The 18613-nt window shown below is 46.4% G+C and overlaps 1 protein-coding gene across 3 annotated transcripts in view; it reads right to left on the reverse strand.

Annotated features, from left to right (window-relative positions):
• Positions 1-18613, reverse strand: part of SSH1 (slingshot protein phosphatase 1) — a 441967-nt gene that overhangs the window by 114966 nt on the left and 308388 nt on the right. For all 3 annotated transcript variants that reach the window (XM_085636457.1, XM_085636458.1, XM_085636459.1), the window contains 2 exons: positions 8333-8426; positions 7346-7474 (listed from right to left, as the gene is read on the reverse strand). In XM_085636457.1, coding sequence (XP_085492583.1) covers positions 7346-7474; positions 8333-8426 — 223 coding nt within the window. The remainder of the gene's footprint in view (positions 1-7345; positions 7475-8332; positions 8427-18613) is intronic.

Here is an 18613-nt window from a genome sequence, read left to right on the forward strand (position 1 = left end):
TCGTCTTCGGTAGTAAAGATGTTGGCCGGGGCAGGCGCTGATTGCTGCGCTTCCAATCTTGCCGCCCGTCGATTCCGGTGAGTCTTCTTCGAACGGAATCGGGCACAGGCCATACATTTGGACTCATCGTGATCCGGTGAGAGACATTTGTTGCATACCGGGTGGACGTCGATGTGTGGGTATTTCGCGTGGTATAAAGGACACCGTTTGAATGGAGTCCTCGATTCCATCGTCGATCGAAGTTGGATGCTCGGACCGAGCGGGTCCGAAAAGCTGTAAGAAGGTGCTAAAGCACTAGAGAAACTAGTCGATACCGAACGGGAACAGTACCGACGATAACTAAAGGCCTTTTGGCCTTAAACTGATTTTCCTAACTTGAGCTAAGATAAGCACATCCGAACCCAATCGCGGAAAAAAACAATCTAAGGATGGAGAGGATGCCCATGCGCACTGTGGTCCAGGGGAGGAGTCACCTATCTCGTGATACTTCGAAGACTCTTCCAGGACAACAACGTGCAATCATCCGGACCCAACACTAGGCGGCGATCTATGCACAGATATGAATTCAGCAGCCCACATGCCTCGAACGGGTGTCTTCTCCATGCCCAGCATTGCAGCCAGGGAGCCCGCACCGCGTTGAGACTCCTAATCGGCTATGGAAGGCAGTGCTTGGCGCCGTTCGTTGGCTGGCTGAGGAGCGGGTTGCCCGGCAGTCAGCGGATGGATCCGGCGCTTGGCTGAATAGGCCTCAGCGGCGTGAAGGTGGGATCCGCAAGAGGTGCAGATCAGAGCGGCGGCCTGCTGTGACTAGTTCAGCCTGCGGGCCTGACAGGGAGGAGCAGTGATGCCTGCAACAGATTGTGGCATGGGGCTGAGGCCTATCTACAGTGTGGAGAGGTCAGGTAAGACCTGCAGTGGAGGTTTCCTGGAGGGCTCGGCAAGAAGTTGTAACAAATGCGGGACCCTGAACCTGATTATGAGACTTTCAGCTGCCTGGAGCTCATTCTGCACGCTCCTTGAGACTGGTAATTATGCACTCTAGAGTAGTGGAGGCAAAGGGGACACATCTACCTCAAAGGTGCACTACTGGGGGGAAACTGAGCCCCTGACTGTGCTATACTTGCTGGAGCAGAAGTGGTGGGATAAGAAAGAGGACTGATATTGTTGCTGGCTGCCATCCACTCTTTGACCTACTGCTACGCTGCCTGACTAATACCCTGAGTGCGTTGTAATGTGTAGGGACAAAATGCCCCAAAAAGTCCAATAGACCTGCCTGGACAAGTAACCCTTCTTCGGGTACCGCCATGAAGAGGGGGCCCGCGGGGCGAACAGGAGAGAGCAAAGGGCGTAATGGACGAGCCCACCTTAAAAGCCCTGATACTTGCAGTGCAAGACACAAAAACACCCTTGAAAACAAGATTGACACTGCTTCAGTAAAAATGGGCCTAATGCGTGCAGCTCTCAGAAAAGTTGGCAGCAGGATGAAATAAGCAGAAATGACGATTATCACGCTAAAGGAGGAGGTTACCACTCTGTGATCCATGTTCTCGGCCCTTAAAAAACATACTGTAGTGCGTCAAGCAAGGATGGAAGATGCGCAAGGTCAATCACGGTGCAATAATCTCTGCCTGGTGGGGGTCTTGGGGAGGGCCCCATTGTGGACTTATTTGTTGAAGAATTGATCTTGAGCGAGATGTCATCTTGCAGGCTGCCCAGAGATGAGGAGAACCTAAAGACTGAAAATAGTACCATTCGAATATTTTCAGACTTTGCAATTGCGGTCCAAAAAGGATGGTCCTTTGAAGAATTTAGGCGTCAACTTCAGCAGAAGGACATCAAGTACATGGTATGCAAGCTAAGCTACGAAATATAGCAGAAGGAAATTCATGGACCTTTAAAACACCAGAAAACGCTTGCGAGAAGCTCAAGGGATGGCGATGGCCCCTCACTGGGTGGCGGATGGCGACTACTAAAGGAAATAGAGGGGGACTACGGTGGGGATGAATAGCTAACTGCCGGAAGCAGCACTGGTCACAACATCTGTGGACCTCTTATGGCGGGGCCCAGATGACACTCCTCCTTCGAATGGCTCTGGGGCGATTTGCAATGATGAACACCTGAGTACCTGATGCTCACGATTGATGCTGCTGAATTTGCTCATCCTTAGGAGGAATAGGTGGCTCCCCCCGCTCCCCTTGCTCAAGGTGACCGGACGCCGCCATCTCACGGATAACTGACCTGGTACCCCTGGCTGGATAGAGGGGCTGCTTAGACACTGCTGCGGCGCCACACTACTTTCTGTTTGGTGACTGTGCTAATTGTTACTGGTCGTATAATCTGGAACACTGTCATTAAGCTAATTGTAAACTTTCATACTTGTGACATTATTCTTTGTAGTTAACTAGGACTAGTTTATCATTTTGGGGCGACAGGCCGCCAGCGAATTGCGAGGGTGATTTGTTCCTTTCCGCAGTGCTAGGAGATGGGGAGGGATGTGCATGGGACAGAGGGGTGGTGGGGGACATTTTTAGACATAGTTATGTTTCTGTATTTTGCATGAGCTGGAACAGCACGGGTGCCGGGAAGCAGAAATTTTATGAGTGGATTGCTGGGGTGGAGTGAGAAATCTATGGTTTTGGGTATAGTGCACCTCTGTACTAGGAGACATGCCTCAGATATTGTACTCCTTCAGGAAACTCATTTATTGGGAGACAAATGTTGCATGCTACCCAAGGGGAGCTATTGCTTGTTGACCCATGAAGGCTACTCCACTGTCTACAGAGCGGTTGCGATACTGGTGCAGAAGGCTTTCCCGTTTGAAGTGGTGAGGACTGTGAATGATACCCAGGGCAGGTATGCAGTGATAGTTGGGACGTGAAATGGACTTACTAAAGTGGTGGGATTGCTTTACCTGCCGCTACACCTACAATCAGTAAGACAGGAGGAATTAGGGGTCCTCCTACTATAGCTTGCAGATGGTCAGATCATCCTGGGAGGGGACTTCGATTTGGTCATAGACGAGACAGTGGACCACCATAGCAAAACTGAGCGTAGTGGGGACCCGCAGCTGAGACGATTTGTGGAAGTAAGTCAAATGGTGGAGGAGGTGCCACCCTTCTGTGTTACAATACGCTTCCTATTCAGGAGTGCATAATTCCTGTTCACGTTTAGATTTCTTATTTACTCAGGTTCTATATATGTACTGGCTTCATAATGTTAGATTTCTGGATCAAGGGATCTTGGACTATTCACCACTATATGCCGAGTTGGGTGCATGTAAGAGAAGGGACCATTGGGGTGGAGACTAGAACCTAAATTACAAAAAAAGGAAAGAGTGGCAGACGAACTACGCTTGGTCACTGACACTTATTCCTATGATAAATCTTACGTCACGTGATGCCGTATTCTTGCGGCTATGCCTACGTTTGTCTTCATGCTGGGCACCATACTGCCATGAAACATATGCTCTCACATATGCAGAAGAGAACAGCATTGCAAAAAAGCATTAGCAAAGAAGCCAAACAAACCTCCATTACTTTTAACAAGCATGCTCGAATTGCTTTGCCAATACTTGTTTTATCACCTGTTTGTAGGAGCACCAAGCCTACTTTTGTAGGTACACACCATGATAAATGGAAGAGGAATAAAAATCATTAAGGGGAGAGGAGTTGGCCTAACGGCTAGGGCGGTCGACCTTGAATCTGGGGATCCGGGTTTGTGTCTCGGCAATGACACTGAACATCCTGTGATTCTGGGAAAATCACTTAATCTCCCCGTGCCTAACAACAAACAAACAAAAATGAATGTGTCCTCATGTAATGCAACTGGTGCTACATAAAGCGCTCTGATATCCGATACCGGGTCAAGTTTGCGCTATATAAAACAAAAAAATAAAACATAAATACGGTTGACTCTGGGATTATCTTATGGGAAGCATTCAAGGCTGTGCTGTGAGGATAGTTGATATCCTTGACCACGGCAAAACGCAGAGCCAGGTGGTAACAGATGCTAAGGGTGGAAAATATCACTGGAGCAGCACAATATATTCAGTGCTCTTGTGAATACTTACAACACCAGCTAGATCTTAAATGTAGAGAATGTTAGGGGCTGGCATTGTATGCATCTTGTGCGCACCATCAAAAATCACAGAAAAGATTATATGAGGTGGGCAACAAAGCGGACAAATTGTTAGCATGATTGGGCAGGAGTGATGAAATGATAAGATGGGTAATTTTAATCAACTGTGTATAATATTTTATGAGCTACATATTGTTGTAAAGTGCTAACAACTAGCAAACATTATTTGAATTTTTAAATGTCTTTTATATGGTTAAGGTTTTAATTGACCAAACAATAAAACTTACTTTGTCTTTGATAAGATGGGTGAGTGACACCCAAACTGGCTTGGGTGAGAGGGCTAACGGCAATGCAAATATTGCTGAGGTTTTTGCTGAGTATTACACCCACCTCTATACATCCGTTCAGACTGGCTATGATGGAAAGGTGGACGATTTCCTTAGATACATATCAATCCCTAGGCTCACTGACACCAACAGGATGAAGCTGGAATCACATTATGCAGCAGCGAAAATAGATGAGGCCATTAGGACCCTGCAAGAAGGTAAGGCTCCAGGTCCCAATGGATTACACATAGAGCTATACAAGTGTCTTTGCAGGCAAGGTCTCTGCCCACCTCCTGATAATGTATGTTGCAGCAAAGAAGGAGGGCTGCAAGGTGAGAGAACTCCGATTGGCCATGGTTACAGTTATACATAAGCTTGGTAAACCTGCTAACCTATGCTCCTCCGATCGGCCAATCTCTCTCCTAAACGCAGAGACTAACATTTTTGCCAAGGCACTAGCGACCTGATTGACTAGGGTGAGAACTACCCGGACCAATGCGGCTTTGTTCCTGGTAGAAGCACAACATTAAACTTGAGATGACTGTTCGGCTTTACGCCTACATCGACAGGTCTACTGAACCAATGGTGTTGGTGTTGTTGGATGCATCCAATACCTTTGACTCCCTTCAGTTACCTTACTTGTTCTGAGTGTTGGGATTGATGAATATAGGGTCTAGCAATCTGGCATGGGTGAAATCCATCTATAAGGACCCTCTAGCATGTGTAAGAGTCAATGGTGAATATTCTGCAATGTTTCCTCCTCATAGAGGCACCAGGCAGGGTTGTCCATTGTTATCTATGCTCTATGTGCTGGATGAAGTGTGATTAGTTTACATGGGTGCAAAGTGATCCGCTGGTCTGGAGTCTGTGATGGGACATAATAGGATTGAAGAGAAGCTCCCTGTACGCCGATCACATCTTATTGTATGTCTCCGACCCGGAGCGCTTGATCGACAAAGTAATGCAGAATACACATATAGGGAGATACAGTAGATTTCACATTAACTGGCCAAAATCGGTTCTCTACACATTCACAAAATGGGAGCTGAGGGTACAGACAAGAGGGCTGCCGATACTTGGTCATCCAGATTACTTGGTCCCCAAGGGACTTCCTTAAGGACAACCTCTATAATATCCTCAAGAACTTTAGAAGTGATGCTGCACAGTAGAAAACACTCCCACTTATGCTACTTTTCTATATAAAAATATAGTCCTACAAAATGTATTTAATGCGTTACAAAACACACCATATGCTATACCAGAGGACTTCTTTGAGAGTGTAGATAAAGAGCTGAGGGAACTGCTGTGGAATGACGGTGCCCACAGAATAGCGCTCTCTAAATTAAGGAGTGTATGAGGGCGGCATAGCCCTCCCGGCCTCCGGAAATATTACTGGGCAGAGCAATTGGTTGTAATAAAAGACTGGGTGTTTGCAGGCAGAATCCTCTGTATGGCATGATAGAGCATTGATGAGCTCTAAAGGATATGTGACTGCTATATATGGGACAAAGTATTGCCTGGCCAACATATATTAGGGTGGTGTTGGGACAAAGCTCTTCGGCACATGGGATGAGGTGGTCCTCAGTGCTGACTAAAGATATTCTACTATGGGAATCTTGGAGAGGCGCAGCGTCTGACTGGGTTTGAATGCTCAGATCCTATTGGAATTAGTACACTAAATTGTATGTGGGGTTATATCAATATAGAGAGATTACAGATGCTAAGGGGTAATTTGAGATACCTGAAAGTGAGGACTTTCGCTACTTGTACACACTATCTGTAAAGACGTACCGAAAGATATATATGTGGAGGATGCAAACCCACTAGAAAATGGAATACTAGACAAATCATTACGGCGTAAAGCCATTACCCTTATATACCGGAAGCTTGTAAACAATCTCCTCGATGTATTGGAGGCCCTGAGGTGACTATGGGAGCAAGACCTCAGAGAACTGATGGAAGAGGAGTGGATTGAGGCACTCCAGGGGCTTAGGGAGGTGGCAATAAAATCAGGGTTTTATTTAATCCAGTTAAACATCCACTATAGGGTACTACACTACAATACTGATGCTGAAGATATGACGGCCCGGTACTGACGACTGAACAGAGAATGTGGATAGAGGGGCACATTCCTATACAGTCTATGGGAGTGCTCAATGTTACACTCACACTAACGAGAGATGAGGAACCTGTCCGCAGTGATGGGACAGCTGCTGCTCGCCAGTGGGAAGCTCTGCACCATGGGTATATGGGAGGACCAGCCTAGCACTATGTACCATTGCCTATTTTGCAATATGGGTATAGTTATAGACAGACGTAATATCACGCAACACTGGGTAGGAGGGGCACCTGCAATACCACGACTGAAAGAATGATCTCAAGATATGGATTAGTGTATTGGGGCTAAACACTTTGTGTGTGAGGGACTGCCCACATACGTTCAAATAGGTATGAGACCTATGGCAGCACTACAAAGGATATTTTAGTGTTTAATTCTGTACGATGCGACTCAAAGACCTGAAATGTTACAGCAATCCTACTGTATTGATCAAGAACACACCCACGCATTGGGTGGCATCACACGTCATGTCTGTTTTAATGTTGCTTCTTCCTACACTAAAAAGAATTTAAAACAAGTAGCATCAGTCCAAATCTTTTGGGTGCGATCATGCAAAAAACAGGCATTTCCTTACAGGTACATACAAGCATAATTGTGCTAAATTTCATGTTGCACTAGTAGCTTTTGCACGCTATTCAGCACACAAGCCTGAAGTATTCGCAAGAAAACAACTGATATATGTTCAACTTGCTCACCACAGAAAACATCAAGCATGCATGAATTCACATCGAGTGCCATGAGCTTATGCTAAAAACTCATTTAAACAATAAATATAAGTTATCTAAACGTTCATTAGTTAGAGGCATACGATGGCTCCACTCACCAGATAGAGATAATCAAAGATGGGAGTCGGCTTATCCATTTGCCCCAGAATAAGCAACATTTCATTGTCAATGTATTCTTTATATTCCTTCAAGTTGCAGTTCATCTTCTTCTCAAGTTCAGTCCGAATCTGAAAACACAAATATCAAGAATGGCAGATTTTTAGAAAGCTTTTCTTTACGCAAGTCAGGGGATTTTAGATCAATACACCATTACGCCTGCAGTAGCATATGTTAGGGGACATACTGCAAGTTATTTATAGCTGTGATAGTGAATAGTAGAAAAGGACGAAAGGGAGAGAGATGTCAAATGTAAAAACATGGGTTTTACAGTAGCTTTTCTAAAGGAATATGCAAAACTGCTTAATCATGGGCATGGACAAAGCAGACATAAAAGAAATTCAATCATCAGCACCGAAGTTTGGAAAATAATGATGTGGTTGCCTCACTCTGAGGTTAAAGATAAAGTCTCACACAATCTTACATGATGCAACAGTCTGACATTACAAGATTATCTTGTACAAAGCCATGCATGCCCACATGAACTACCGAAACACATTGAGTTTCTATCACATTGACTTTCTAGGTCTAGAAAACCAGGAACATGTGATCTTGCAGATTTTCTCACATGTTGATCGCTCAGAACGTATTCCTTGGTCAGGCAGAGGGCTGGGGGTCCTTTGGCTGTGCGTGCTATTCAGAGAAAGGTTCACATAGCTTCCTTCTACAGTGGACCCAAATGCACCACCTACCTTGCCCATCTCTATTCCATATGCTCAACAGCCTCCATACAAATAATATATGATCCTGTAGTAGTCATATTTGAGACACCATTCATCCTTTAATGAAACACACCGATGGAGTGACTAGGGTTTAGAATATTATGATTGGTTAGTATAGCAAGTAAATGGAGGAAACAGTTCCTAAATGTATTTTTTGCCATTTTACACACTAGAAGAATAACTGATGCAAAACATAATGAGACTCACTTCTTTGCAAGTTACATTTTCCAGGTCCTTACTCATCATGATACTGCGGAGTTGGGCTTTAAGGATACACTCTGTTCTTTCCCCCTCCGTCGGCCTAAAAGGCAGAAGCGTAGGTCAGTACAAGGATTAGTATAAAGCAAACATATGAATATGTTACTTTCAGTGGCTTCACAAAATATACATAAATGAGCAAGTTACTTACCTTCAGCAATGTCTTGTCTGGTAGAGAGCATGTATCTGCAGATTCCTTACCTTAGAGAATTATCCCCAGATGTCAGACTTAATCTGGAAATGTTTTGCAAGCAGTACCCTTGTGCACATTAGGAGGTGTCATTTTGCTCCGCGTGGCATCATTGGCATTGTTCGCACCGGAAGGGACGTGAGCGGTGCCTATATAGGTGCCACCCCAGCAGCTACTGATCTTCTTGAGAACTCGGGGCAGCAGTAGTATGGACGGAAAGGCATACAGGAGGCCTGAACTCCACTCACAATGAAAAGCGTCTCTGAGCGAGAGTCGCCTTGGAAACTCCAGCACGGAGAAAAGCTGACATTGCATGTTCTCAGCGGTGGCAAACAGATCTAACCAAGGTTCTCCCCACTACGGAAAGAGAGCTTTCACCACCTTCATGGAGACGATATTTGTGATCCACTAGGCACCTTCGCTGAGTTCATCTGCCTTGGTGTTCAGAGAATCCGCCAGGTATTGAACCACCAGGAAAATTCCCTGCTGTTCTAGCCATGTCAAGAAACCTAAGGTCTCTTGACAAAGGGTCCCGACCCCACTCAGTCCTTTTATGTTTTATGTAGGTACCCTAATATAGGCCCGGGGAACATCATACCCTTTCACCTAGATCACTTCCTCTACACAGTAACGAGCCTTCTTAAGGATTGAACGCCTTTTATGGGCTGAACCTTTTACCTAGTTCTAGGCCTGGGGGCACAAGAAGGGTTTCCCTGAACAATAGTGTTCTATGACTTCATCTTTAGATTGACACAGCATGAATGAATATTCATAAGGCTACTTGGAAGCCAGGCAGGGGCTATACACCACCTTCCTAATATCTACACACAAGGTTCATCACATACGCCATCCTCATACCCAACAATGGCTAACACAAGAACAAGGGACTCTATATACTCTTCTGTATAAATACAGCACCTCTTGCTATCAGTAGTCAGAGGGAAAAGAGACTTCCAGGCTGACACACTGACCAGAGACGCGGAGGCTCCTGCATGCAGACACTCCATCTGACAGTGATCTGACACATCCCTTGCGGTGTGTCCAACTCGAGACCAAGAAGGGCTCCGACATTTCTCACACTTCAGGTAATGGGGTTCGACTAAATCCTAGAGGGATTCTTGCCTTCACACCTACTCATATGCTAGGTACACTTAGGTACAACTAGATAGGCATCGTAGGAGTACCGCATTTTTATCCTGCATTTTATATTCATGTATTTATTCATGCTTATTGCAAAATGGTAGAACAGTACTATCCTTCTATATTCACTGTACTGCTGATCATATATCTCTGCTACTGTCTAACGGTTATCGCAGCGCATATATTTTACACTAGAAGAACTGTGCAATAAATACTCTGAGAGAAACTAAATGAGCACGAGTGACTGAGCGAAAAGTAGTACATTGTTTCCACGATCTTGAGGGATCAGGGTTGTCATGATCTGAGGTTGCCAGAAACTAATCTATCCCCGGTAAGAGGAGACACTAGTGGCACTGTGAGCTAGCTAATGCAAAAACTGGCTAACATACGCGGTGGGGGTGCTTAGTTAGTCTGCCACCAATCCTACAGTTTATGTTATACAAATGCGCAGGTCCTGCATGGGTACTATAGGAACTACCTGACAGTCCTGTGTGTTGCAGTACCACATGGTGGTGGTGTTGTCCGTGAAAACCTGCTCTAGCCTTCCCTTGGTGGAGGGTAGAAAAGCTTTTAACACCAACCGGATCATCCAGAGCTCCAGAAAGTTGATGTGGAGTCCTGATTCCACCGCAGACCAGAGGCCTCTGATATCCACCTCTCCCAGATGGCCGCCCCATCCCAGGAGTAACGCATGTGTCACCAATGTAAGAAATGGTTGGGGAAGGAAGAGGGGTCTGCCGCTGACCCAATTGTGGTTTGTTAACCACCACTGCAGATCTTTTGCAGTTCCCTCCTAGATCTGGACCATGTCTGAGAGATTTCCCTGATGCTGCGCTCACTGGAACTTCAGGTTCCACTGCAGAGCTCGCATATGCCAGCGGAAATGTGTCACAAGCACAAGCAGGATGCATGAGGCCATGAGTCCAAGCCACCCAGTTAGTCTTATCGAAATCCAGGAGAGAGGCTGAAACATTGGTATCATATTCTGAATAACCTGGATTTGCTGGGCGGGATGATAGACCCGAAACTGCACCGTGACCAGAACAGCTCTGATAAAAGGGAGCATCCGAGAGGGAGTCAGGAGAGACTTAGGCATGTTGATAGTGAACCCCAGCAAATCGCAAGAGATCCAATGTAGTCTGGAGGTGGGAGACGACAGCCAGAGGTGAGCGCGCTTTCAACAGCCAGTCGTCGAGCTAGAGGAAGACTGGCACCACTGATCTTTGCAGATGAGCTACAACCACGGTCATTCCCTTGGTGAACAGCAAAGTGGCGATGGCAAGGCCAAAGGGGAGTATGTCAAACTGAAAGTGCATGCCGGGTCGAGGTTAGACATGACTTGAGTGAGCGTGAGCCTTTTGAACTTCTCCTTTTAGAGGAAGAAATGAAGAGGGGGCAGGTCTAGAATAGGACGAAGGCCTCTGTCATTGGTGGGCACCAGCAAGTAGCAGGAATTGCAACCACTTCTGGCATCGGTAGAGAGCAGTCACTCCCTGGCAGAGCAAGGTAAGATAGCCCTCCATCAGCTTGTCGCAAGCAGGTGGCATGGGTAGATGGGCAGTTATAAAGGGGAGGGCATAGCCACTTTGGACAATTTGAAGAAACCATCGGTCTGATGTTATAGACCTCCAGTGGGGCAGGTGATGGTGTATCCTGTCCCCCATTGGGTGCCCATGATGGTAAGAGGGCAAACTATAAGGGTCTGGAGCCTGGGGCTGTCGGGGAGGCGGGGTATTGGCCAGACCTCTGGCTACCGTACCCACAGGGTATGTGGGTACCGCTTCCTCAACCACGCATAGGCTGGTAAGCTTGCGTGTTGTGGTGGCTGGGAGGGCATAGATGTGGCTGGAAGACCCTTCTGTGGCCATGAAAGAAGAGGAAGGCGGACTGGGGGTGTAAGGGACCATAGAAGGGTCCAAGGACCTGGCTGTAGCCCTGCTCTCCTTAAAGCACTCCAGCGCTGAGTCCACCTTTAGCTCCGAAGAGACAGGAACAATCAAATGGCATGTCCATACTTGGACATCCTCTGGGAAAGCCAGTTGGTCTCAGCCAGGCGTGGCGCCATTAGGCAACCATTGAGGAAGCCGCTCTGCACAGCGAGCCGAAGGAATCCTGTCCACATCTGATCGTGAACTCCGCTGAATCTCCCCCATCAGCAACGCCTGGGAGAGTATGGCCATGGCCTCCTCCGGAACCGTGGGCAGAACCTGTGCAACTGAATCCCATAGAGAATAGGAGTAAAGGCCTAAAATGCATATGGTGTTCATGGACCGCAGTGTCAGGCTGGTGGAAGAAAACATCTTTTTGCATAAGGTGTCCAGCCTCTTGGAGTCCCTATCCAGTGGGGCAGTAAGGAATGCTCCCGGATTTACACAGGAGGCAGAAGCATGGACCACCAAGCTCTCTGGGGTATGGTGTTGTGTGAGAAAATTGGGGTCCCCTGGGGTAGGGCAGTGGAGGAAGGCAATTGATCTGTTCAAAGAAGCCCCTGTGCTGGGCCAGGTCCCATGCAGGATAGTTGTAAGGGGTTCATTAAATGAGAGAAGCGGTCCTGCGGAGGTCACTCCTGGCTGAAGCACCGCTGTAAAGACGATTGTCTTGACTGCCTTTGAGGGCAGGTTATGGACCACGATGTCAGCCGCCCTTCTCACCACCATTGCAAATGACACTACCTTCTCCATAGCCACGGTAGGGGAAGCAAGCATGCCAGTATCTGGAGAAGTGTCTTGTCCACTGGCCTCCGCCATGTCCTCACACCAGTCCATGTTTGGATCTAAAAGCTGGTATTCTCCAGGGTCCAGTGACCCCTCCCAATCCTCCCAGAGTCCTAGCCCAATGGAATAGGTCTCAGACTACTGCCTGGAAGGCATGGCTCCAGTCAGCGTGAGACAACATCCTTACAGGTCTGTGTCAGAGATCAGAATGGGGGCAGTGGTGCTGGGAGCATCAGCATCGGGGAAGGTCGAGGTGGTACGACTGGTGCCGGTCCAGATTCATCCGTGGATCCAAAGGGGGCAGAGAAGCCAGCGGGGAACAAATAGGGGCCCCCACCAGGACCCGCGGGGCCCAAAGGTGCAGGAGCGGGATGCTCAAATATGAGGGACATGGCCTTCTAAAACTCCTGAAGTTGAGCTGGGGTCGCTCCAGCTCCCAGAAACCCAGGGAGGCTTTGAGCCAGCCCAGGCGCTTGCTCAACCGTGGAGCCAGGCCTCATTTGGCAATGCACCCTTGTCTCGCCGGCTGACGGACGAGGCAAGGTCGAAGACCTCTTCGACTTCTTACTCTTGTTCTTGTGGTGGGACTTACACGAGTGACCAGAAGACTTTGAGGGTGACGAAGATCTAGGGCTCCTCGACCGATCCCGGGACCTTCCTCTCGACCGGGATCGAGAATGTCGCAGCGCTGCACATCGAATCGCCAGGAGCTTGAGGGACCACTCTCTCAGGGCCTTTGGATTCATTACATGAAAAAGAATGCAAGTTTTCAAGCTTGGTCATGCTCGAGGCACCAGAGACAAAAAAGGTGCGGGTCCATCACTGACATCAAGTCAGCCTTCCTAGATGACATTCCTGCCACACCTGCAGAAGACTTTCTCAAAAAACTTCGATAAAAAGTTGAAAAAGGGCTAGTCAAAAAGTGACTAGGGATAGCTCTTTCCAGATCTGTGCTGACTAACATGCAAAGAAAAGAACTGATGTCAGTGCGCTGGGGTGGCAGCTATATAGGCACCGCTCACATCACTTCCAGTGCAGACAACGCCACATGGAGACACACAATGCCACCTACCAGCGCGCAGGGGTACTGCTCAAGAAAAATTCTGGATCCAGACACCTAGGGATTATTCTAAGGCAAGGAGTCTGCAGTTAGAAGTCTCTATCAGATACATCAAATTTGGTATGCTCTCCAAATATTTTAATGTTCAATGTGAAAACACAGCTTTCAAGGAAGAAGTACAATTACATTTTTACTCCCCACTTTCTCTTCCCCATCACCCATGCTCATCATAGAGTTTAAGTAGGAAAGATTTACACTGCACTTATTCTGTGAGCGTGTATCTCTATCCATACATGCATACATGGAATAGTGTTAGGTTTTTCCACACACAATGTGAACACTAGCGGTATATTTGAAATAACATTTTCCTTCTCTAAATTTAGCATATTTTATACACCTTTTCAACACAAATAAAATAAAATATATACCAGTAATGATTTATGGGAATCACAATATTTTCCCTTTTTTTCTTTAATGTTTTTTGACCGATTTAGAAATTATACCAAAAAAGATCCACCCGGTTTATTTTTCAAGTGTCATTCAACATTGCATTACAAAGGTTGCTGTATCCTTTTCAAATCATATCACAAGGTCCACATAAAAGACAAATGCAATCAAGTCAACAAGTCCACAAGAAAGACAATGGGCATTCGCTATTATACAACTGATAAAATGCAATGGCCAAACAATGTGTTAATAGTGATTTTCTTTCCTTTTTATTAGCTTTATCAACTTTCATTGTTGTGTTATAATTAGTATTTCCATTCATACATCCATTTGTGAAGTCAACATTCAGTCACTGCAGTCAAACTGAGTGATCAGGGGTAGGAAGAAACCTTTCAAGCACAACTATAAAATCATTTTAAACTATTTAAACCCTTGTGTGGAGTCATCATGTTTGTACCATCTAAGAATCATAGATATTAACAATGCAATGGGCACATTTTCAACTTCCCAATTGTGCTTTAGGAGCCCTTCAACACAATCTAATATAGCAGTTAACCACTTCCAGGTTGGTTAATTTTGCCTCTACAAGAGTTTCATAACATTCAGTATTATTTTTTATGCAAAATGCAACATATCTTCCCTACTTCATACTAATACTTTTTAAAATTCTTGCAAACCAAAATAAAGTATGGCAAGTTACCAACACCTTGTTTTCATTTGAGACTTAATTCTGAGAGCATAAAAGAGACAAGAAGCTTTCTCTCTGGTGTAAATAAAATCCATGAATAACCTTGAGAAAATAATCTGATCGGTAAGCAAATTAATTTTTTCATACTCATCACATATATTCATATTTAAGCACAATTCTCACTTATTTATTTCTTAGGATTGCCCATAGAATGTAATAGGTATCTATGTATGTGTTTGCATTTGTAAAGTGTGAAACCGAGCTGAAGAGCTTAACAGGAGGCATGGATCCAGGGACGACACAATCATTGAAGGAAGATCAAGGGTAGATTGTTGGGTCAGGGGTAATGCTCTATTTATCGACTTGTGAGGCAGCTATGGTGCTGTTTAAGACCTCACATATATTTTTAATCACACTGAACATTTGCACTTGGTGCAAAAATGCTTTTTACGTAAAGTCATTGAGTTAGCCTACACCCTAAGACCAGTCCAAGAGATAATTCTAAAGATAAATGGAGGATCTAAGAGGATGTTTTGCTCAGAGAAGTTTTGGCGGCAGGAACACTACAGAAGGCCTTTGACTGCTCTCGGTTATTTGGTTTGCTATTGACACAAGCATACTACAGAACACGGAGCTCTATTAAGAGTACCATGTAACTGGTCACCTTATGTCTATGGTTCCTTTAAAAGGTCTTGGGTGCAAAGATTCTTGCAAGCCAAAACCAGTGTTGTTCGGACACCTTTACTTTCCAATAATGTAGTGTGGTGGAAAGAGAAGAAGATTAAAGAGGATTTTTAATGGGTTCTACATTCAACCAGGTGTATCGATATTAATATGGGATCTTCAGCTTATGGGGCAAACTTGGGCCTTCATTGAATATAATTAAACATATTATGAACATTACAAAAGCAAAATTGTTAAATTTGTTCAAGAACTGCATAAAAAGAATATTATTACACAAAAATGTACTTTTGCAAAATTATCCACAATTGTGATTTCCATGAATTTGATATCCTGTTTAGGTCTCGCGCCTAGCGATGCAGTGCACAGGACTGCTCGCGCAGCGAGAGTCCTTTCGTCCGGTGTTCCGAAACGAGCCTGGAATTGTATACGCTTGTGTGTGTGTTTTTACTTTTGTGTCCTGCTATTGGCCTTTGCCTGCCTGTTTGTTTTAAGATAGCATGCAATAGGCCAAAGGCGGGCGCATTGCTCCGCCTATGGCCGATTGGTTTCTATTACACGCATTGCTGCCATATGGTTTCAATTATCGTGCCCAGACACGGGCGCGATAATTGAAACCATATGGCTCGCTGTGGCGCACGTGCACCACTTGCGGCTTCCTATGTTTCCAAAAGCGATTACTTTCAATTTCGCGATCGCTTTACTTATGGCTTTGCGGCTCCAATACACTTTGTTGCTTGTTTTTTTGGGATCCATTTCACAGGGAAGCAAGTAAATGAAAGAAGCCGTGTTTTGTTCGGCGCCACTTTCACACCTCCCAGGATAGCGTGTGGGGTCTGCCTCGCGGAGCTGTCCATCTCAGGGCATAGCGAGCTGGAGCTCGCTTTCGCCCGGCTTGTCCTTGTTTAATGGATGTATCATGTGAGCCATCGAGGCACTAGAAAAGCAGGAGTGACTTCAGAATGGAAGGCGTAACAAGGAACGAAAACGGCTCTTGACGTGTTCCCAGTAAAGGTGATATTCACCTGCTTCCTCGGTGGTACTGTGGGGCATTCTTATTGCAGGTCCATTGCTCTTACTTTCTCTGGTGACGCGGTGCAGCGCTTGGTATTACAGTTTTCCTTCTCTCAGCACTACTCCTGTTGGGTAGCGTGCCTCGACTGTCCCTGCGTGCAGTATTCGTGGCGCTTCAGAAGTGCTGCAGCTTGGGTGAAGCCTCTGCTCATGGTGGGGATTCACTCTCCGCAGCCGGTATCACTCTGATTAGGGCTCCCCCTTTCAGGCTCTTCAACCATTAGCTGTAAAGATGCCTCCTGAGCTCCTTGTCCCGGAGCCTAGATGCGTTCAGGAGGGTTCGCGCCATCTTTGCCACTCTGCGCAGTGGCCTCTCCCTCGCTGGTACACTTGTGATGTTTTATTTGTGGCACTTGGAGGGCGCAAGCTCCTCTGATGTGTGACTGAATCATCGCTCCGACGGCTTCTCGAGCTCTCTGAATTACCCCTCGTGGGCTGTTTCTTCGTTTCATTTCATGCACTTGGATCCAAAGGGCCGAGTGCCGGCGCCTTATGCGACTCGCCCTTTATCGTGGGTGCTGTCTCTGCTGTCTGCTGTCACTGCGCGGGTCACAAGGAGCCCGTGAACCCCGGTCACTCTCAAACTGTGGAAACATCCGCTAGAAATAACGGACACAATCCGGGCTTCCGCAGGTGCCTTGTTTTTTGGCAGTTTGATAGCGCGAGCACGACCCGAGGGTATCAGAGCGCTTTACATAAGCACCAGTTACGTTACAGACGGACATGTTCATTTTTAGCAGGCACGTGGAGATTAAGTGATTTGCCCAGAATCACAGGATGTTGAGCCCACGCCGAGATTCGGACCTGGTTCCACCTCCAAAGTCGGAAGCTCTGGACGTTACACCACGTCCTCTCCCCTATCCTGGTTCACTGCTGGAAGGGGCGGGGGATGTGGTCCCACATTATGGCTCGTTCATTGGGTGATTGTCACTTGCTAGGCTTCGTCACTGAGCCTGTTGGGTTATGGGGGGGTCCCTTTCCAGCAGGTCACGTGCAGCACACTGACAAGTTCTGCCCATTGTCACAGCAGTCAGTGCTTGGGTATGCCTGAGAGCTGCAGATGGGTCCTTCTTGGAGTCACGTTTCTGAGGGTGCTGCCTTTACATCATGGCAATATGTTGAGCTTTTAATTCAAAACATTGCAGTTGGGTGCACACCCCTTGATTCTAGGGTGAAGGGCCTTCCTGAAGGGGCTAGGGTGAAGGGCCTTCCTGAAGGGGTGCATGGCCATCTCTGGGGCACAGTCATAGAGCAGAGAAGGCCTTGATGAATGAAATGTGTCTTTTTAGGTCGAGTCTCTCTGGCTGCAAAATTCCTATTGTCGGCCTACAAAGAACTTGGGGGCATATTATCAAGCACGGCGTTAAAATTATCGCCACTTTAGCGGCAGAAAACTGCCACTAAAGCAGCGATAATGGGCTTGATAATATGCCGCAGAGAATTCCAATAGAAGCCCATGTTGACACCAGAACATGGGCTTCTATGGGAATTCTCTGCGGCATATTATCAAGCCCATTATCGCCGCTTTAGCGGCAGTTTTCTGCCGCTAAAGCGGCGACAATTTTAACGCCGTTTCTTGATAATATGCCCCTTCGAGTGGCCTGAGAGCCCGCCCAATGCTAATCATTGGGTGGCTTTATTGTCACTCATTTGCTCACTTTTTCTTCGATGGCTTGCCTTTTCTATCTTGTGTTTCTCCCTCTCCTGCAGCATATTCCTTTTACTTGTGTCCTACCACTGCTTACCTTTAGAGAGCTGCTTTTTTCTTATTGCTTAAGCACTCCATGTGGAGAGCATGTGTTTTCCAGCAGCCTCCCCCACGTTCCATGTTACTCTTACTCATCTGTGCTTCTCTGCACCTGCACTTCAGTTGCAGTCTCTCGTCCATGTGCTTCTTTCCCCGTGCTGCTACTCTCTCCCCCCACACGCTACATGTTGCTGTCTTCCTCGTGTGCTTCTTTCTTCCTTGTCTCTGTAAACAAACATAGATACAAATAGTGCAACACACCTCAAAGAAACAGCCAAACCCCTTCTGGTATTACCATACATTCATGCAGTCACAGAGGAAAATGAATCCTCACGACCTCGTATGGTATTTTTCATCAGTGGGTGTCCAGGTTAGCAAGAGAAGCTCTCGGACACTAAAAACAAGCATTGGCAAAGCCGATAGGTCTTGGCAAACCGAGACCTATTGGCGTTGTCAATGTGAATGTCTTTTAGCCATGTTGTATAGCAG

The sequence above is a fragment of the Triturus cristatus genome, chromosome 11 (genome assembly GCF_964204655.1).
Source record: "Triturus cristatus chromosome 11, aTriCri1.1, whole genome shotgun sequence".
In the NCBI taxonomy this organism is placed as follows: Eukaryota; Metazoa; Chordata; class Amphibia; order Caudata; family Salamandridae; genus Triturus; species Triturus cristatus.